This window comes from Bubalus kerabau, chromosome 1, assembly GCF_029407905.1.
Source record: "Bubalus kerabau isolate K-KA32 ecotype Philippines breed swamp buffalo chromosome 1, PCC_UOA_SB_1v2, whole genome shotgun sequence".
NCBI lineage: Eukaryota > Metazoa > Chordata > Mammalia > Artiodactyla > Bovidae > Bubalus > Bubalus kerabau.
In genome coordinates this window covers 256,647,346-256,664,358 of record NC_073624.1, presented here as the reverse complement: position 1 = coordinate 256,664,358, position 17,013 = coordinate 256,647,346, and the positions used below count along the sequence as shown (strand labels likewise).

Genomic DNA, 17,013 nt, shown 5'->3' with positions numbered 1-17,013 from the left:
GGATGAGACACCGTTAGCACAAACCAATTGACTACAGAAGGTTTGGACTATAGTCTGTCAGCCACGCCCTTCCAGTTTTACTTTTACCTGTAACTCTCGTTTACTTCATATCATTTTATTTTTGTGCTCTACAGAGTAGTACTTCCTTTGCTAAATTTTCAGTATTTGGCAACTGTTAGCTCATAATCCTCACAACTACCCCATGAGGTAGATACTGTTATTATCCTTGCATTACATCTGAGGACACTGAAGTACAGAGAGGTTGAATAACTTCTCAGGCTATATTGCTAGTAAGTGACAGAGCCAGGATTTGAACCCATGGAATCTGGTTTCAGCTGTCCTTCTGTGAATCGCAATGCCATGCTGTCTCTATAAAATGAGCCCCACCTGTGTTAGTTTCCTAGGCCTGCCACAATACCATACACTAAGTGACTTAACACAGCAGAGATTTATTGTTTGAGTTCTGGAGGCTAGAGGTGTTTGTGGAGTAGTGCTCTCTACAACGTCTAGACCCTTTCCTCTTCAGCTTTTGGTAACCCCAGGTGTTTTTCTGCTAGTGGCAACCAACTCCAGCCTCTAGCTCCTTCTTTCCAGAGTGTTCTCCCTGTGTCTCTGTCTCTTTATATGTTCTTCTTACAAAGCTACCAGTCATATTGGATTAGAAGCCTTTTCTACTTCAGTAGGACCTCATCTTAACAAATTGTATCTGCAAAGACCTTATTTTCTCACATTGTGAGGTACTGGTGTTAGGACTCAACATACCTTTTTTGGCGGTTGTAATTAAACCAGTAGTGGCACCAAATAGATATTTTTGTTGTAAAATTGTAGTATTTATTAACCCTACAGTGTATTTTGTAGAAATTTTATAGAGATGCAGAAGAGGTAATATGTTAAGGGTCAGAATTATCCTTGAGACACTTGATTTTTACTTCAACCTCTGTGACTCAATAACCGACTGAGAAAGGGCTATTGAAAGTTTTCCAACCATTGATGGTTTCTTCCTTTTGATCTGTAAAAGCGACATCAAACTTGTGAACATATACACACGCTCCTCACGATTACTTATACCTTAGTGAGCAAATATTCAGCTGACATTCTGAGAAGTTATGCAATTGTGGCACAGTTTTAGTTTATTGAATATTTTTTAAAACTTATTTTTTTGAATATTAGCAATTCTGTAAAGAGAAAATTTGGTTAGAGATAAAAACTTAATTAAATCTGCACAGAGAAATATTAAGATTATCTAACTTATTAAACTTTTGTTCTAACTTTTGATCTAAAGATTCTTCCAAATGACCCCGTCTTTCTTGAGCCTCACGAAGAAATAACGCTCTGCAAATATTATGAGAAAAGATTATTGGAATTCTGTTCGGTGTTCAAGCCAGCAATGCCAAGATCTGTTGTGGTAAGCTTTAGTGGTAATGAGGTATAAATTCCTGTAGCTAACTTACAAGAGCTTATAAAGATTAATCTTATAAGCTAACTTATATCCTCTTATAAATATTTAACTCAATTCTCTATCCACTTTACACAAAAATGCACATTAGTTATATATATAATTTATGCATCAATATTGGTTGTCACATATTTTGCAATAAATGCATTAAATTATGAATTCTTACATTGTATCTTACACAGTGTTTCAAAACTCATTTCATGTCAAAAGAATTTTGAGGTCTGCTGGAAATGTCATGACATTCTCATTTTATAGGGAAAGAAAAAAATTACTTTCCCTCTGGGTTCTCATGTCTTTGTTTGGGATGTTTGTGTATGTGCTTGTGTGTTTCTATGTGTTTGTACTGTGATAGGGTATTGTTGAGGAAAAACAGGTAGTTAAAACTTTTTGGCTAAATGGATTTGTATATGCTGTCTCTGTCATTGTTTCTATCCTCTCTCTTTTTTAACTGGAGTATATTTGATTACAGTGTTATGTTTCAGCAAAGTGATTTAGTTATACATCATATATCTCGGAGAAGGAATGGCACCCCACTCCAGTACTCTTACCTGGAAAATCCCATGGACGGAGGAGCCTGGTAGGCTGCAGTCCATGGGGTCGCTAAGCGTTGGACACGACTGAGCAACTTCACTTTGACTTTTCACTTTTATGCATTGGAGAAGGAAATGGCAACCCACTCCAGTGTTCTTGCCTGGAGAATCCCAGGGACAGTGGAGCCTGGTGGGCTGCCGTCTATGGGTCGCACAGAGTCAGACACGACTAAAGCGACTTAGCAGCAGCAGCAACATACATATATCTGTTCTTTTTCACATTCTTTTCCCATATAGGTTATCGCAGAGTACTAACTAGAGTTTCCTGTGTTATACAGTAGGTTCTTGTTGTTTATCTATATACAGTAGTGTGTATACTTTAATCGTAACTTAATTTATCCCTCATCCCCCATCTTTCCCCTCTGTTAATCAAAAGTTTGTTTTCTAAGTCTGTGAGTCTGTTTCTGTTCTGTAAATAAGTTCATTTGTGTAATTTTTTAGATTCCACATAGAAGTGATATCATATGATATTTGTCTTTCTCTGACTTCACTTAGTATGTTAATCTTTAGGTCCATTCATGTTGCTACAAATGGAGTATTTGTTTTTTGTTCAGTTGCTAAGTCATGTGCAACTCTTTTGTGACTACGTGAACTGTAGCCTGCCAGGCTCCTCTGTCCATGGGATTTTCCAGGCAAGAATACTGGAGTGGGTTGCCATTTTCTTCTCCAGGGGCTCTTCCTGACCCAGGAATTGAACCCACCTCTCTTATATCACTTATGTCTCTTATGTCTCCTTCATTGTCAGCTTGGTTCTTTACCACTGGGCCACCTGGCTATGGCTGAGTAATATTCCATTGTATACTGTACCACATATTCTTTTTAAATTCCTCTGTTGATAGACATTTGGATTGCTCCCATGTCTTAACTGTTGTAAATAGTGCTGCAGTGAGCATTGGGGTGTATGTATCTTTGAAGTATGGTTTTCTCCAGATATATGCCGAGGAATGGGATTGTTTATCATATGATAGCTCTGGTTTTAGTTTTTTAGAGCTGTCCATACCGTTCTCAAACTACCACACAATTGCACTCAACTCACATGCTAGTAAAGTAATGCTCAAAACTCTCCAAGCCAGGCTTCAGCAATACGTGAACCGGGAACTTCCAGATGTTCAAGCTGGTTTTAGAAAAGGCAGAGGAACCAGAAATCAAATTGCCAACATCTGCTAGGTCATCGAAAAAGCAAGCGAGTTCCAGAAAAACATCTATTTCTGCTTTATTGACTATGCCAAAGCCTTTGACTGTGTGGATCACAATAAACTGTGGAAAAGTCTTCAAGAGATGGGAGTACAAGACCACCTGACCTGCCTCTTGAGAAACCTGTATGCAGGTCAGGAAGCAACAGTTAGAACTGGACATGGAACAAACGACTGGTTCCAAATAGGAAAAGGAGTCCATCAAGGCTGTATACTGTCACCCTGCTTATTTAACTTCTATGCAGAGTACATCATGAGAAACGCTGGACTGGAAGAAGCACAAACTGGAAGCAAGATTGCTGGGAGAAATATCAATAACTCAGATATGCAGATGACACCACCCTTATGCAGAAAGTGAAGAGGAACTAAAAAGCTTCTTGATGAAAGTGAAAGAGGAGAGTGAAAAAGTTGGCTTAAAGCTCAACATTCAGAAAATGAAGATCATAGCATCTGGTCCCATCACTTCATGGGAAATAGATGGGGAAACAGTGTCAGATTTTATTTTTGGGGGCTCCAAAATCACTGCAGATGGTGATTGCAGCCATGAAATTAAAAGACGCTTACTCCTTGGAAGGAAAGTTATGACCAACCTAGATGGCATATTGAAAAGCAGAGACATTACTTTGCCAACAAAGGTCTGTCTAGCCAAGGCTATGGTTTTCCTGTGGTCATGTATGGATGTGAGAGTTGGACTGTGAAGAAAGCTGAGCACTGAAGAATTGATGTTTTTGAACTGTGGTGTTGGAGAAGACTCCTGAGACTCCCTTGGACTGCAAGGAGATCCAACCAGTCCATTCTGAAGGAGATCAGCCCTGGGTGTTCTTTGGAGGGAATGAGGCTAAAGCTGAAGTTCCAGTACTTTGGCCACCTCATGCGAAGAGTTGACTCATTGGAAAAGACTCTGATGCTGGGAGGGATTGGGGGCAGGAGGAGAAGGGGACGACAGAGGATGAGATGGCTGGATGGCATCACCAACTCAATGGATGTGGGTTTGAGTGAACTCCGGGAGTTGGTGATGGACAGGGAGGCCTGGCAAGCTGCGATTCATGGGGTTGCAAAGAGTCGGACACGACTGAGTGACTGAACTGAAGTGATACTGTTCTCCACTGTGTCTGTACCATTTTACATTCTCAGCTGCAGTGTAGGAGGGTTCCCTTTTCTCCATACCCTCTCTAGCATGGATTTTTTGTAAAATTTTTGATGATGGCCATTCTGATGTGTGTTAATACCTCATTGTATTTTTGGTTTGCACTTTTCTAGTAATTAGCCATGCAGAGCATCTTTTCATGTGCTTTTTGGCCATCTGTATATGTTCTTAGGAGAAATATCTATATTATATCTTCTGCACATTTTTTGATTGGGTTTCTTTTTTTTTTTTTTAATATTGAGCTACATGAGCTCTTTGTATATTTTAGAGATTAATCCTTTGTTGGTTCTTTGTTTGCAGTTCTCCCATTTTGAGGGTTGTCTTTTTGTTTTGTTTATAATTTCCTTTTCTGTGCAAAAACCTTTTAAGTTTAATTAGATCTCATTTGTTTATTTTCATTACCCTCGGAGGTGGATCCAAAAAGATACTGTTGTGATTTATGTCAAAGAGTATTGTGCCTTTGTTTTCCTCTAAGAGTTTTATGATGTCTGGTCTCACAGTTAGGTCTTTAATCCATTTGAGTTTATTTTTGTGTGTGGTGTTAGTGAGTGTTCTAATTTCATTCTTGTATAGGTAGCTGTTCAGTTTCCCCAGCAGCACTTATTGAAGAATGTCTTTTTTTCATTATATATTCTTGCCTCCTTTGTTGAGATTAACCATGAGTGCATGGGTTTATTTCTCTGCTTTCTATCCTGTTCCATTGATCTATGTGTCTGTTGGTTTGCCAGTGAAAGTTGCTCAGCTGTGTCTTGACTCTTTGTGACCCCATGTACTGTAAGTCCATGGAATTCTCCAGGCCAGGATACTGGAGTGGGTAGCCTTCCCTTCTCCAGGGGATCTTCCCAACCCAGGGATTGAACCCAGGTCTCCCACATTGTGGAATTCTTTACCAGCTAAGCCAGGAGGGAAGCCCAAGAGTACTGCAGTGGGATGCCTATCCCTTCTTCAGCAGATCTTCCTGACCCAGGAATCAAATCGGGGTCTTCTGCATTGCAGGCAGATTCTAATAGTTTGCCAGTACCATACTGTATTAATTACTGTATCTTAATAGTATAGTCATAAGTCAGGGAGCCTCATTCCTCCAGCTCTGTTTTTCTTTCTCAAGATTGGTATGGCTATTTGGGTCTTTGGCACCCCACTCCAGTACTCTTGCCTGGAAAATCCCATGGGCAGAGGAGCCTGGTAGGCTGCAGTCCACGGGGTCGCTAAGAGTCAGACATGACTGAGCGACTTCACTTTCACTTTTCACTTTCATGCATTGGAGAAGGAAATGGCAACCCACTCCAGTGTTCTTGCCTGGAGAATCCCAGGGACAGGGGAGCCTGGTGGGTTGCCATCTATAGGGTCGCACAGAGTTGGACATGACTGAAGCAACTTGGCGGCGGCGGCAGCAGCAGCAGCAGTGTTTCCATACAAATTTTAAGATTTTTTTTAGTTCTAGATTTACAAAAACTGCCATTGGTAATTTGATAGGGATTGCATTGAATCTGTAGATTACCTTGGGTAATATAGTTATTTTGACAGTGTTGATTCTTTCAATCAGGAATATGGTAAATCTTTCCATCTGTTTTTGTCATCTTTGATTTCTTTCATCAGAGTATTACAGTTTTTAGAGTACAGGATTTCTGCCTCCTCAGGTGGGTTTATTCATAGGTATTTTATTCTTTTTGATGTGGTCAAAAATGGAATTGTTTCCTTAATATTTCTTTCTGATCTTTCATTTGTATATAGAAATGCAAGAGATTTCTGTGTATTAATTTTGTATCCTGCAACTGTATAGAATTCACTGATGAGCTCTGGTAGTTTTATGGTAACATCTTTAGGATTTTCAATGTTTAGTATAATGTCATCTGCCAACAGTAACAGTTTTGGTGTTTTTTTTCCTAATTTGGATTCCTTTTGTTTCCTTTTCTTCTCTGATTGCTGTGGTTAGGACTTCCAAAACTGTTGAGTAAGAACGTTGAGAGTGGACATCCTTGTCTTGTTTCTGATGATAGAGGAAATGCTTTCAGCTTTTCACTATTGAGCATGATGTTGCTGTGGGTTTGTCATATATGGCCTTTACTGTGTTGAGGTAGGTTCTTTTTGTGCACTTTCTGGAGAGTATTAATCAAATCAGTGTTGGATTTTCTCAGGTTTTTTCTGTGTCTATTGAGATGATCATATAGTTTTTATTCTTCATTTTGTTAATGCAGTATATCAGTCTAATTAATTTGTAGATATTGAAAAATATTTGTAGCCTAAGAAAAATGCCCCTTGATCACGGTGTATGACCATTTGGCTGGGCTCGGTCTTCATTGCTGCACAGGCTTTTCTCTAGTTGCAAGTGCACGGACTTATTGGGTGGCATCCCATGTTGCAGAGCACAGGCCTTAGGGCACGTGGGCTCAGTAGTTACGGATCGTGGACTCTACAGCACAGGCTCAGTAGTTGTGGCACGTGGGTTTAGTTGCTCCGCAGCATGTGGGTCTTCTCGGACCAGGGATTGAGCCTGTGTCTCCTGCATTAGCAGGTAGATTTACCAGCAGATTTACCACTGAGCCACCAAGGAAGTCCTCGTGAATGATCTTTCTAATGTATTGTTCAATTCAGTTTGGTAGTATTTTGTGGAGGATTTTTGCATCTATGTTCATGAGTGGTATTTTGTGGTATCAGTCTGGTTTTGGCATCTGGGTGATGGTGGCTTCATAGAATGAGTTTGGGAGTGTTTCTCCCTCTGCAGTTTTTGGAAGGGTTTCAGAAGGATGGGTGTTAACTAGTCTCTAAACTATTCCCTTTATCAGTAGTCTCCAACCTTTTTGGCACCAGGGACTGTTTTTGTGGAAGACGGTTTTTCAGTGGACTGGAGGGGTGGGGTGGGGCCGGTTTCGGGGTGATTTCGAGCACATTCCGTTTAGTGTGTGCTTCATTTCTATTATTACTACAACAGCTCCACCTCAGACCATCAGCCATTGGCTCCCAGAGGCTGGGGACCCCTGCTCTAAAGGTTTCATTGCATTTACCCATGAAGCCATCTAGTCCTGGACTTTTGTTTGGGAGATTCTTAATCATAGTTTCTTTTTCAGTGCTTACAATTGGTCTGTCCATATTTTCCATTTCTTCCTAGTTCAGTTTTGGGAGATTTGCATTTCAAAGAATTTGTCCATTTCTTCTAGGTTGTTCGTTTTATTGGCACATAGTTGCTTATACAAGTCTCTTGTGATCCTTGGTATTTCCGTGGTATCCATTGTAACTTCTCCTTTTTCATTATTGATTTGAGCCCTCCCCTGTTTTTCTTGATGGGTTTGGCTAAAGGTTTGTCAATTTTGCTTATCTTTTCCAAGAACTAGCTTGTTTTTTTATTATTTTCTTCGTGTCTAATTTCATTTATTTCTGACCTGATCTTTGTGATTTCTTTCTTTTTGCTAACTTTGGGTTTTATTTGCTCTTCTTTCTCTAGTTGCTTTAAGAGTAAGGTTAGGTTGTTTGAGATTTTTCTTATTTCCTGAGGTAAGACTGTATTTCTATAAACTTCGCTTGTATAACTGCTTTTACTGCATCCTAAAGATTTTGGATTGTCCTGCTTTGGTTTTCATTTGTTCCTAGGAATTTGATTTTCTCTTTGATTTCTTCAGCGATGCATTGGTTGTTTAGTAGCATATTATTTAGCCTCCAAGTGTTTGTGTTTTTCACAATTTTTTTCTTGTGGTTGATTTCTAATGTCATAGCATTGTGGTTGGAAAAGATGGTTGATGTGATTTCAGTTTTTTTAAATTTATCAAGGTTTGCTTTATGGGTTACCTGTGATCTGTCTGAGTGTACCCTGTACATTTGAATGTTTATTCTGCTGCTTTCAGATGAAATATTCAATAAATTTAAGTTAAACCCATCTGGTTTAATGTGTCATTTAAAGCCTGAGTTTCCTTATTGATTTTCTGTCTGGATGATCTCTTGATGTAAGTAGGGTGTTTAGTTCAGTTCAGTCATGTCCAACTCTTTGTGACCCCATGAACCGCAGCACGCCAGGCCTCCCTGTCTGTTACCAACTCCCAGAGTTCACCCAAACTCATGTCCATTGAGTCGGTGATGTCATCCAACCATCTCATCCTCTGTCATCCCCTTCTCCTCCTGCCTTCAATCTTTCCCAGCATCAGGGTCTTTTCAAATGAGTCAGCTCTTCACACCATGTGGCCAAAGTATTGGAGTTTCAGCTTCAACATCAGTCCTTCCAATGAATACCCAGGACTGATCTCCTTTAGAATGGACTGGTTGGATCTCCTTGCACAGTCCAAGGGACTCTCAAGAGTCCTCTCCAGCACTTCAGTTCAAAAGCATCAGTTCTTCGGCACTCAGCTTTCTTTATAGTCCACCTCTCACATCCATACACGACCACTGGAAAAACCATAGCCTTGACTAGACGGACCTTTGTTGACAAAGTAATGTCTCTGCTTTTGAATATGCTGTCTAGGTTGTTTAAGTCCCCCACTATTATTGTGTTACCGCCCTTTTCTCCTTTTTTGGCTGTTAGCGTTTGCCTTGTATATTGAGGAGCTCCTGTGCAGGATGCACATGTATTTACAGTTGTTGTATCTTTGTGCATTGATCCCTTGATCATCATGTAGTGTCTTTTTAATCTATTGCAACAGTCTTTAGTCTGTTTGTCTGATATGAGCCTCAATACTCTAGCTTTCTTTTGATTGCCATTTTCATGGAATCTTTTTTCATTCCCTCACTTTCAGTTTGTATGTGTCCCTAGATCTGAAGTGGGGTCTCTTGTAGACAGTACATATATGGGTCTTGTTTCAGTCAGTCTGTGTCTTTTGGTTGGGGCATGTAATCCGTTTGCGTTTAAGGTAATTATCAATGTGCATGTTCTTATTGCCATTTTGTTCATTGTTATTTGTTTGGATTCCTTTTTGTGTGTGTGTATGTCATAGATTTTTGGTTTGCAGTTAGCATTGAGGATTTCATATATATAAAATTTGCTTTTGTCTCTAAGTTGCTTTTGTCTCTAAAAGTTGCTTTTGTCTCTAAGTCATGTCCTACTCTTGTGACCCCATGGACTATAGCCTGCCAGGCTCTTTTGCCCAAGAGATTTCCCCTGGCAAGAATACTGGAATGAGTTTCCATTTCCTTCCCTAAGGAATCTTCCCAACCCAGAGATTGAACCTGTGTCTCCTGCATTGGCAGATGGATTCTTCACCACTGAGCCACCATGGAAGTCTGTGTGTGTGTGTGTGTGTGTGTGTGTGTGTGTAAATGTACACTAGATTGTTTTAAGTTTCAGGTCTCTTAGTTTCGAATGCATTTTCAATATCCTGCATTTGTACTCTCCTCACAGTTGCTACTGTGTGTGTGGATGATTTCCTACCTTTACTGTATATATGCCTTTGCTGGTATATAAAAGCTTTCCCATTTGTAGTTTTCTTGTTTCTAGTTGTGGCCGTTTCTTTTCCACCTAGAGAATTTCCTTTGGCATTTGTTGTAAAACTGGTTTGGTGGTGCTAAATTCTCTTAGCTTTTGGTTATCTATAAAGCTTTTGATTTCTCCGTTGAATCTGAATGAGAGCCTTGCTGGGTAGAATTCTAATGTATTTTTTATTTGAGTTAAGGTATTGGTCATCTCTGTTGGTCCTTTGTATTTCCTCACTCTTTGTTAAACATTTCTTCTATCTTAATCTATGCCTCTTCTTTTTCTGAGTTCTTGGATCATCTGTCTCCACCATCCTTAATCTCAATTCTTACAGGTAGATTGTGCGTCTCCACTTCACTTATCCTACTGGGGTACTGTTTTGTTTTCCCATCTGGATATGTGTATTCTTGTTGATAGAAAATAAACAAATTTAAAAGCTGCAAGATTAAAAAAGGGATGCATATAAATTATTTTTTCCATATTATCTCACAGATTTGTTGTGAATATCAAATATGAAAGCCTTAAGTGAAAGTAGATCATACATTTTAAAGTTAAACTGAGTGAATAATCTATGACTCACAAAAGAATAAGCTCCTAGTAAATAATCTCCATTTTTAAAATTGATAAATGAAGTATATTGAAAATATAATCCAAAAGTATTCATAGTATTTTCTTTTTTTAATCAGACTTTTATCTGAGATCAGATTTATGTAAAATTTTAGATGTGCTTCCTTTCCATCTCCAGATTTGGTCCTAGTCTTTTCTGATAAGAAAGCTATAACATGAGGCAGTAGGTTTAAGTGATCTTTTAGGTGAAGAAACTGAATCCTTGAATAAACTTCTTTGTGGAATTTGCCTTTATATAACTTATTTTTTATAACTGATAGTTTTGATGTTTGTTTCATGTAAAGTGCCCAAACTAAACTTCAGAAGTACTTAAAAAGAAATATATTTTTTCCATCCTAAAAATTTATTTCATTGGTTCTAGCCAAATGAAATAGTGGTTAAAAGTACAGGCAGACCTTGGTTGAAAACATCCCCGTTCCTTGTTAGATGTGTGACCTTGAGCAAGTCAGTTAACCTCATTGATATTCAGTTTCTTTCTCTGTAGGGATAGCAGCACTTCACCACATTGTTATAAGAATTAAAATAAGGTGATAGTTTTGTACTTGGCACAAAATGTGGCACATGGGATGCAGTCAGTAAATGGTAGTTTCTGCTTCTGATGTTTGGTTTGGCAGCAGTGATCACAGTTAGATCACAGATCTAGAGTGGATTTAAAGAGAAGACTCATTGCTCTAACAGTATTATTCTATCAATATTTTATAAGATTGACTGGTTAAGCTTTGATCATTTGTATAAATTATACAAGTATATGTGTATACTTAGTCACTCAGTCGTGTCCAACTCTTTGTGACTCTGTGGACTGTAGCCCGCCATGCCCTCCTCCAGGGGATCTTCCCAACCCAGGGATCAAACCCGGGTTTCCTGCATTGCAGGCGGATTCTTCACCATCTGAGCCTCCAGGGAAGCCCATGAATACTGGAATGGGGAGCCTGTTGTATAAAACCACCATACAGTTTTTAATTGAAGTCAGTGACCACAAGAAGGCTAACCCAAAGTAGGTGCGGAAGGACAACAGAAGGTCTTTTGGCTGTGGTTTTTCTGTAGTAATTTATCGCAATTTATTTAGAGTTAAGAAAAAATAAGTTTTGGTATTTTTTACCAGTGACTTTTTTAAAGGAATGTTGCATAAATAAGCTTTTTTTTTTTTTTTTTAATACAGAACAACTTGTATGTGTGAATAGGTTCTGATAATATGTTTATTTTTAATCTTAGGGTACAGCTTGTATGTATTTCAAGCGCTTTTATCTTAATAATTCAGTAATGGAATATCACCCCCGGATAATAATGTAAGTATAATTTATTGATTTTCACTTAATACTTTTTTACTATGTGACCATGTATGTGTGTGAAAATGACTTCCTAATAAAGGGTAATTTATACTTGTATTCTGTTCTGAACTTAAGATCGCTCCCACTAATTCTAATGACATCTGTACTGGCACTTGTCCAAATTCACATTCTATTTCTCTCAAATTAGCTACCCTAATATCTTTCTGTTAGTGGAACTTTTCTTCACTCAGTTTCTCTGAGAATCATTTACGGTAACTCCTCTTTCTCTACAAATTTACAAGTCCTATAGTTCCGTATTCATTTCACTTGAACAAAGATCTGTTGTTTCTGGTCTCTGCTAAGCACTGTGCTTATCATTAAAAATAAAGATGAAGTTAGTATGAGACGTAGCAAAGAACTTGCTGTCAATCATACTGTTCCTGTATACTTCTTCTTTTTTATTCCCATTTCTACCAGTCTTGGTCATGCCCCTGGTACATCCCATATTGGTTTTTCTGGTAATCTTTCTCAGTCTAAAATTTATGTAGCAGCCATGAGAGTTTAATAGGTTTGTTCTTGAGGTAATAACCCTCTATTTAAATGCCCTTAGAGACTTCCACTGATGGCTTGTCATAATGTTTCTCTGATATAAATTTCTTCCCAGGCCTATATGTACTTACGTGTGTGCTTTTTTTTCCCCTCTTCCATTTGTTTTTCATGATGCTGAGTTCTCTTGCTCCTATTATTTTGTTTTCCCAGATATTTAGGCTGAACTGCCATTAAGTTAATAATTGAATGCTATGACACTATTATACAGTTCAACCTAAAACTTTAGTCACCTTATGAATAAAAAGATTAAACAGGAAACTTTTTTTTAACCAATTTCCAAAGATGTCTAGTATAGTCATTTGTGAATATTAGGCAGTTTTAGAACATATGTTTAGAAATATTTCGTTATTTTCTACATATTCCTCCCTTATTTTTTCCTCTAGGCTCACTTGTGCATTTTTGGCTTGCAAAGTAGATGAATTCAATGTATCTAGTCCACAGTTTGTTGGAAATCTGCGGGAGAGCCCTCTTGGACAAGAGAAAGCACTTGAACAGATTCTGGAATATGAACTGCTTCTTATACAGCAACTTAATTTCCACCTTATTGTCCACAATCCTTATAGACCCTTTGAGGGCTTTCTCATTGATTTAAAGGTAATCTTGCTGATGTAAAGTAAATTGGTAGAGTGAACTCCTTTGCTATTGTTAAAAGAATCAAAATTTTGCTATAATTTGTAATGATCCTAATGGGTTTAACTAAAATATGAGTTTGGCCTGGACTCCTAGGGCAATAGTTCTCAAACTTCAGTGTGCTTTAGTGCTTCAGAATCACCTGGAGGGCTTATAACTGAAATTGTCAGACTAGTCCCAGAGCTTCTGATTTAGTAGATTTGCAAATACCAGCCCAGGGACCCTAATGAAGACCATTGTGTCTTTATAGTAACACTTTTAAAGACTTAACTCTTCTAACTCAAGTATACTGTCTTGGATACAAAAGGCTTAATTTTAAACTAGAAGATTGCTAAGTGACTTCTATTTTTAGGACCTTGTGAACTAAAATCAATACATAAGCATCAAAAGTAACAGTAAATAAAATGTTTTGTCAGAACACTAACAAAAGCAACTAAAGCTGTTTCCGTCCTGAAGAAGGGCTTGAATAGTGTGAGTTAAGTAAACAGAAGTCACAAATTGGTTCATTCATCTTGAAGAGCAAAATCTGGGTGCTTTCTGTATGCCAAACACTGCTTAAGGATTAGTCAAGAACTAGACAGGAACAGCCTCAACTTTATAGGCCTTATAGTCTCATGAGAAAGACAGTATCACATATTCAACGTGCTAAGTGTTAACAGAAGCGGAAATTCAGGGTGCTTTAGAAGGAGATGGCAGATTGAGAGGAAGAGGAGACAGTTCTGAGAAAGTGTAACAAGGTGAAATTCAAAGCAAGACTAGGGACTGGGGGGTAGAAGAGCATCCTGCTCAGAGACTTCTTTGGCAAAGGCCCAGACTTTAAAAACCATGGTACACTAAAGAACCTAAACAGAACTGAGAGAGAGATAGGGATGTCTGCCTGAGTGGAAGGCAGTCTAGACTGCAGAAGTAACGTTACAGATTTCAAACAGAGTGACAAGAAGCCAGTGAAGGGTTCAGGTCTGAAGAGTGGCATGATTAGGTTTGCAGCTTTAAACAACATGTTGGCAAGCTCATAGTCCGTACCGGGTGTTGATTGCACATCTGTACTATATGTCAGGCATAATAAGGAGAATGGATTCGAATGGATGAAGGGATCCCAGTAACAGTAGTTCAGGCAGAAGATGGTTGGTTTGACTCACGTGGTGGCACTGGCTACAGAGAGAGCTTCTTGGGCTTGGGATAGGCAGAGTTGGTAGAGCTTGAAGAATGATTGCATATAGAGTGAAGACAGTGAGAGAATCCCCCGTTTTCTGGCCTGAGCATATAGGTAGATGGTGGTACATTTATGATACAGGTAGATTGGGTCTAATACAGCTAGATTGTTTGTGATTGATACAGGTAGATTGTTGGTAGATGTTTATGTCTGGAGGTCAGAGAGATGGGTAGGCAGAAGGTATAGATTTGGGCATGATTGCCCCAGGAAGATTTCAAATGGATTGGTCATAAGGACTATTTAAAGGGTAGCTAGAGAAAAATAAGAAGACTGAAGAATATCCAGAGAGGTAGGACTTTTGGAGATGTAGAATGCTTTTATAATATGATCAGGGACAGCTCTCCAAACCTGCTCAGAATTCAGGCAAAGTAAAAAAGTTGACATTTGCTGGAGTTAGTGCCAAAGGTGATTTGTGATCTTGGTAAAATTAGTCTTTGTGGAGTGTGGAAGAAGAAAGCAGATTGGAGCTGGTTGGGGAATAAATCAAAGGTGAGAAAATATATCCATATCTTGGATTAAATTGCTTGTCTTTGAAGTGGAAAAAGAAGGTGGGATGATTGAAAAGATGGGGTGCAGGGGGACTGCTAGAAGAAAGGAACAGTTTTTTGTTGTGTTTTGTGTAAGAAACTGATGCAGAGAGGTAGTAAAACGTAACCGAATATATGTAGCTTGTATTTTCCTTTGGAGTGTGGTGAAAGGGCCTGACACGGGATTTCGAAGCAAGGTAGAAGAATTGGCTGTTTCTCTTAATGGAGGAAAAGAGGAAAACATAGGGAAGGATAATGTTATGCCTGGGGATCTGACTGTAGCAGGAAATAGTGTCTTTGTTATCAGCAAAATTCATTTTCTGAGAGCAGTGAAGTTTCTGAGAATTATCAAAGACTTTGAGTCAGGTGGAAAGTGTTTAATCACCAAAAAAGGGGGAGAACACATTTTCAACGGAATATTATCATCATATCTAGGCAGTGTTGAGAGCCGTTTTGAGGTCAGTGAACTTGAATTTATATGAATATTTCCGGACCTCTTGGTTGTATTGTTTTCTTTAGCAGGACCCAGAAATCTGGGTACAGTTGTAAAGAAGGTTGGTTGAGTTTGACTGCTATTGACATTTTGCTGGAAATATGTTGGCAGCGTACTGGGGCAGGGAATTAAAGAGGAAAATCGGAACCAGTGGACACTGGTGAGTAGGAGCAAGTATAGGGATAAGGAACCAGAGGTTCTGAGGAGGAAGTCAGAGAACAGCTGTGAAGTATTGGGTCCTGGGAAAGGGAGCGCTGTGGTCAGAGCAGAATGTTGGGTTTGTAGTATCAGGGCAGGCATTTGGGGATAATGACAAGACCTGGGTCTGACTGCACAACTGACTCGGGCTGTTCTGTTTCAGACTATAAGATTTCTAACTGCTTTGGGACTTGAATGTGGATATCTGAAATATATCTGAGGGCTTAAGATTAGGGTTGATTAGGTAGAAATTGTTAGAAAATAGAGGACCATCAGGTGGCTCAGTGGTAAAGAATCTGCCTGCCAGTGCAGGAGAGGCAGGAGATGCAGGTTCGATCCCTGGGTCGGGGAGATCCCCTCGAGGAAGAAATGGCAACCCACTCCAGTGTTCTTGCCTGGGAAACTCCACGGACAGAGTTGCCTAGCAGGCTGTAGTTCATTGAGTGGCAAGAGAGTTGGACATGACTGAGCATTTACAAGGGATGGTTCATATATCTTAGGCATATATTAAATCATTCTATAATCAAACCAAGATTCATTTCCATTTACTTCCAAAAAGTAAATTTTTGGTAGAAAGAATTTTAAATCAAAAGGAAGTGGTGCTTTGGTTTCTAAATGTGGCTTACACGTATAAAAGTGGCTATACATATAAAAGTGTTCTGTGTTAAGCACTTTCTGGTTTATATAAATATTTTTGTCTTGTTATTACTCCATTAAACTTTCAGAAGTGATAACATTTGCAAACTCTCTTTCTAGACTCGCTATCCCCTGTTGGAGAATCCAGAGATTTTGAGGAAAACAGCTGATGACTTTCTTAATAGAGTTGCATTGACGGATGCTCACCTTTTATACACACCTTCCCAGATTGCTCTGACTGCCATTTTATCGAGTGCATCCAGAGCAGGAATTACTATGGAAAGGTATTGTTTTGTGTTTTAACTTCGATCAGACTCAGTCCCTCAGTTTATTCCTTCCTGGAGTCCCAGGTTTTTAAGTAAGGTTCACTTTGTGACTGCAGTCTTTCATGTTCTTATGCTTGAGCATCGGTGAGGACAACTGAGGGAAGACTTGGAAGCACCTTTTAAGGAAATATTTAAAAATTGAGTAAGATATTTTTGAGCTAAAATGATCCATTTATGATCAAAGTAGAATTAAATCTACTGTTAACAAAAGATTGATAACAGCTATCAATATATGGCAAATTTAGAAGTTTTGTGAACTGGTAAGCAGTGTGAGTGCAACGAATACATCTGCCTTGTTTTATCATTAATCTCCATGGATGGCACATGGAATCCAGTCAAGACTTGTCGAGTGAGGGATGCTTTAGAGAATGTCCAAATGAGTCTCAGTGAGCTGTAGATGGTAATAGCTGATACACAAGTGCACACTGAGAACTGAGTTCTGTGATAAGCACTTTACATGAATTAAATTCACGTGATTCTTACAGTAATATCTTGTACAGAGGTTAACTAGATACTTATTGTATTCATTTATAATTAACTAAAGCCCAGGCAAGTAGTAAGTTAGACTTTTTAAACTTTCACATTTAATTTCTTTATACCTTTGAACTTCTGCTTGATTCATTCCTAAAATAGCTGAGGAAGAAAGATGATAAAACTTTCGAAATTTAAACTTTTCTATGTTTGTAATCCCTTGTCTGTAATTTCAAA

General features: G+C 38.7%; 1 protein-coding gene across 7 annotated transcripts in view; it reads left to right on the top strand.

Moving 5' to 3' along the window:
• The window catches only part of CCNH (cyclin H), a 227,423-nt gene that overhangs the window by 201,305 nt on the left and 9,105 nt on the right, over nt 1-17,013 (top strand). For all 7 annotated transcript variants that reach the window (XM_055563646.1, XM_055563654.1, XM_055563632.1 and 4 more), the window contains 4 exons: nt 1,283-1,405; nt 11,618-11,691; nt 12,666-12,876; nt 16,100-16,263. In XM_055563646.1, the coding sequence (XP_055419621.1) occupies nt 1,283-1,405; nt 11,618-11,691; nt 12,666-12,876; nt 16,100-16,263 (572 nt within the window). The remainder of the gene's footprint in view (nt 1-1,282; nt 1,406-11,617; nt 11,692-12,665; nt 12,877-16,099; nt 16,264-17,013) is intronic.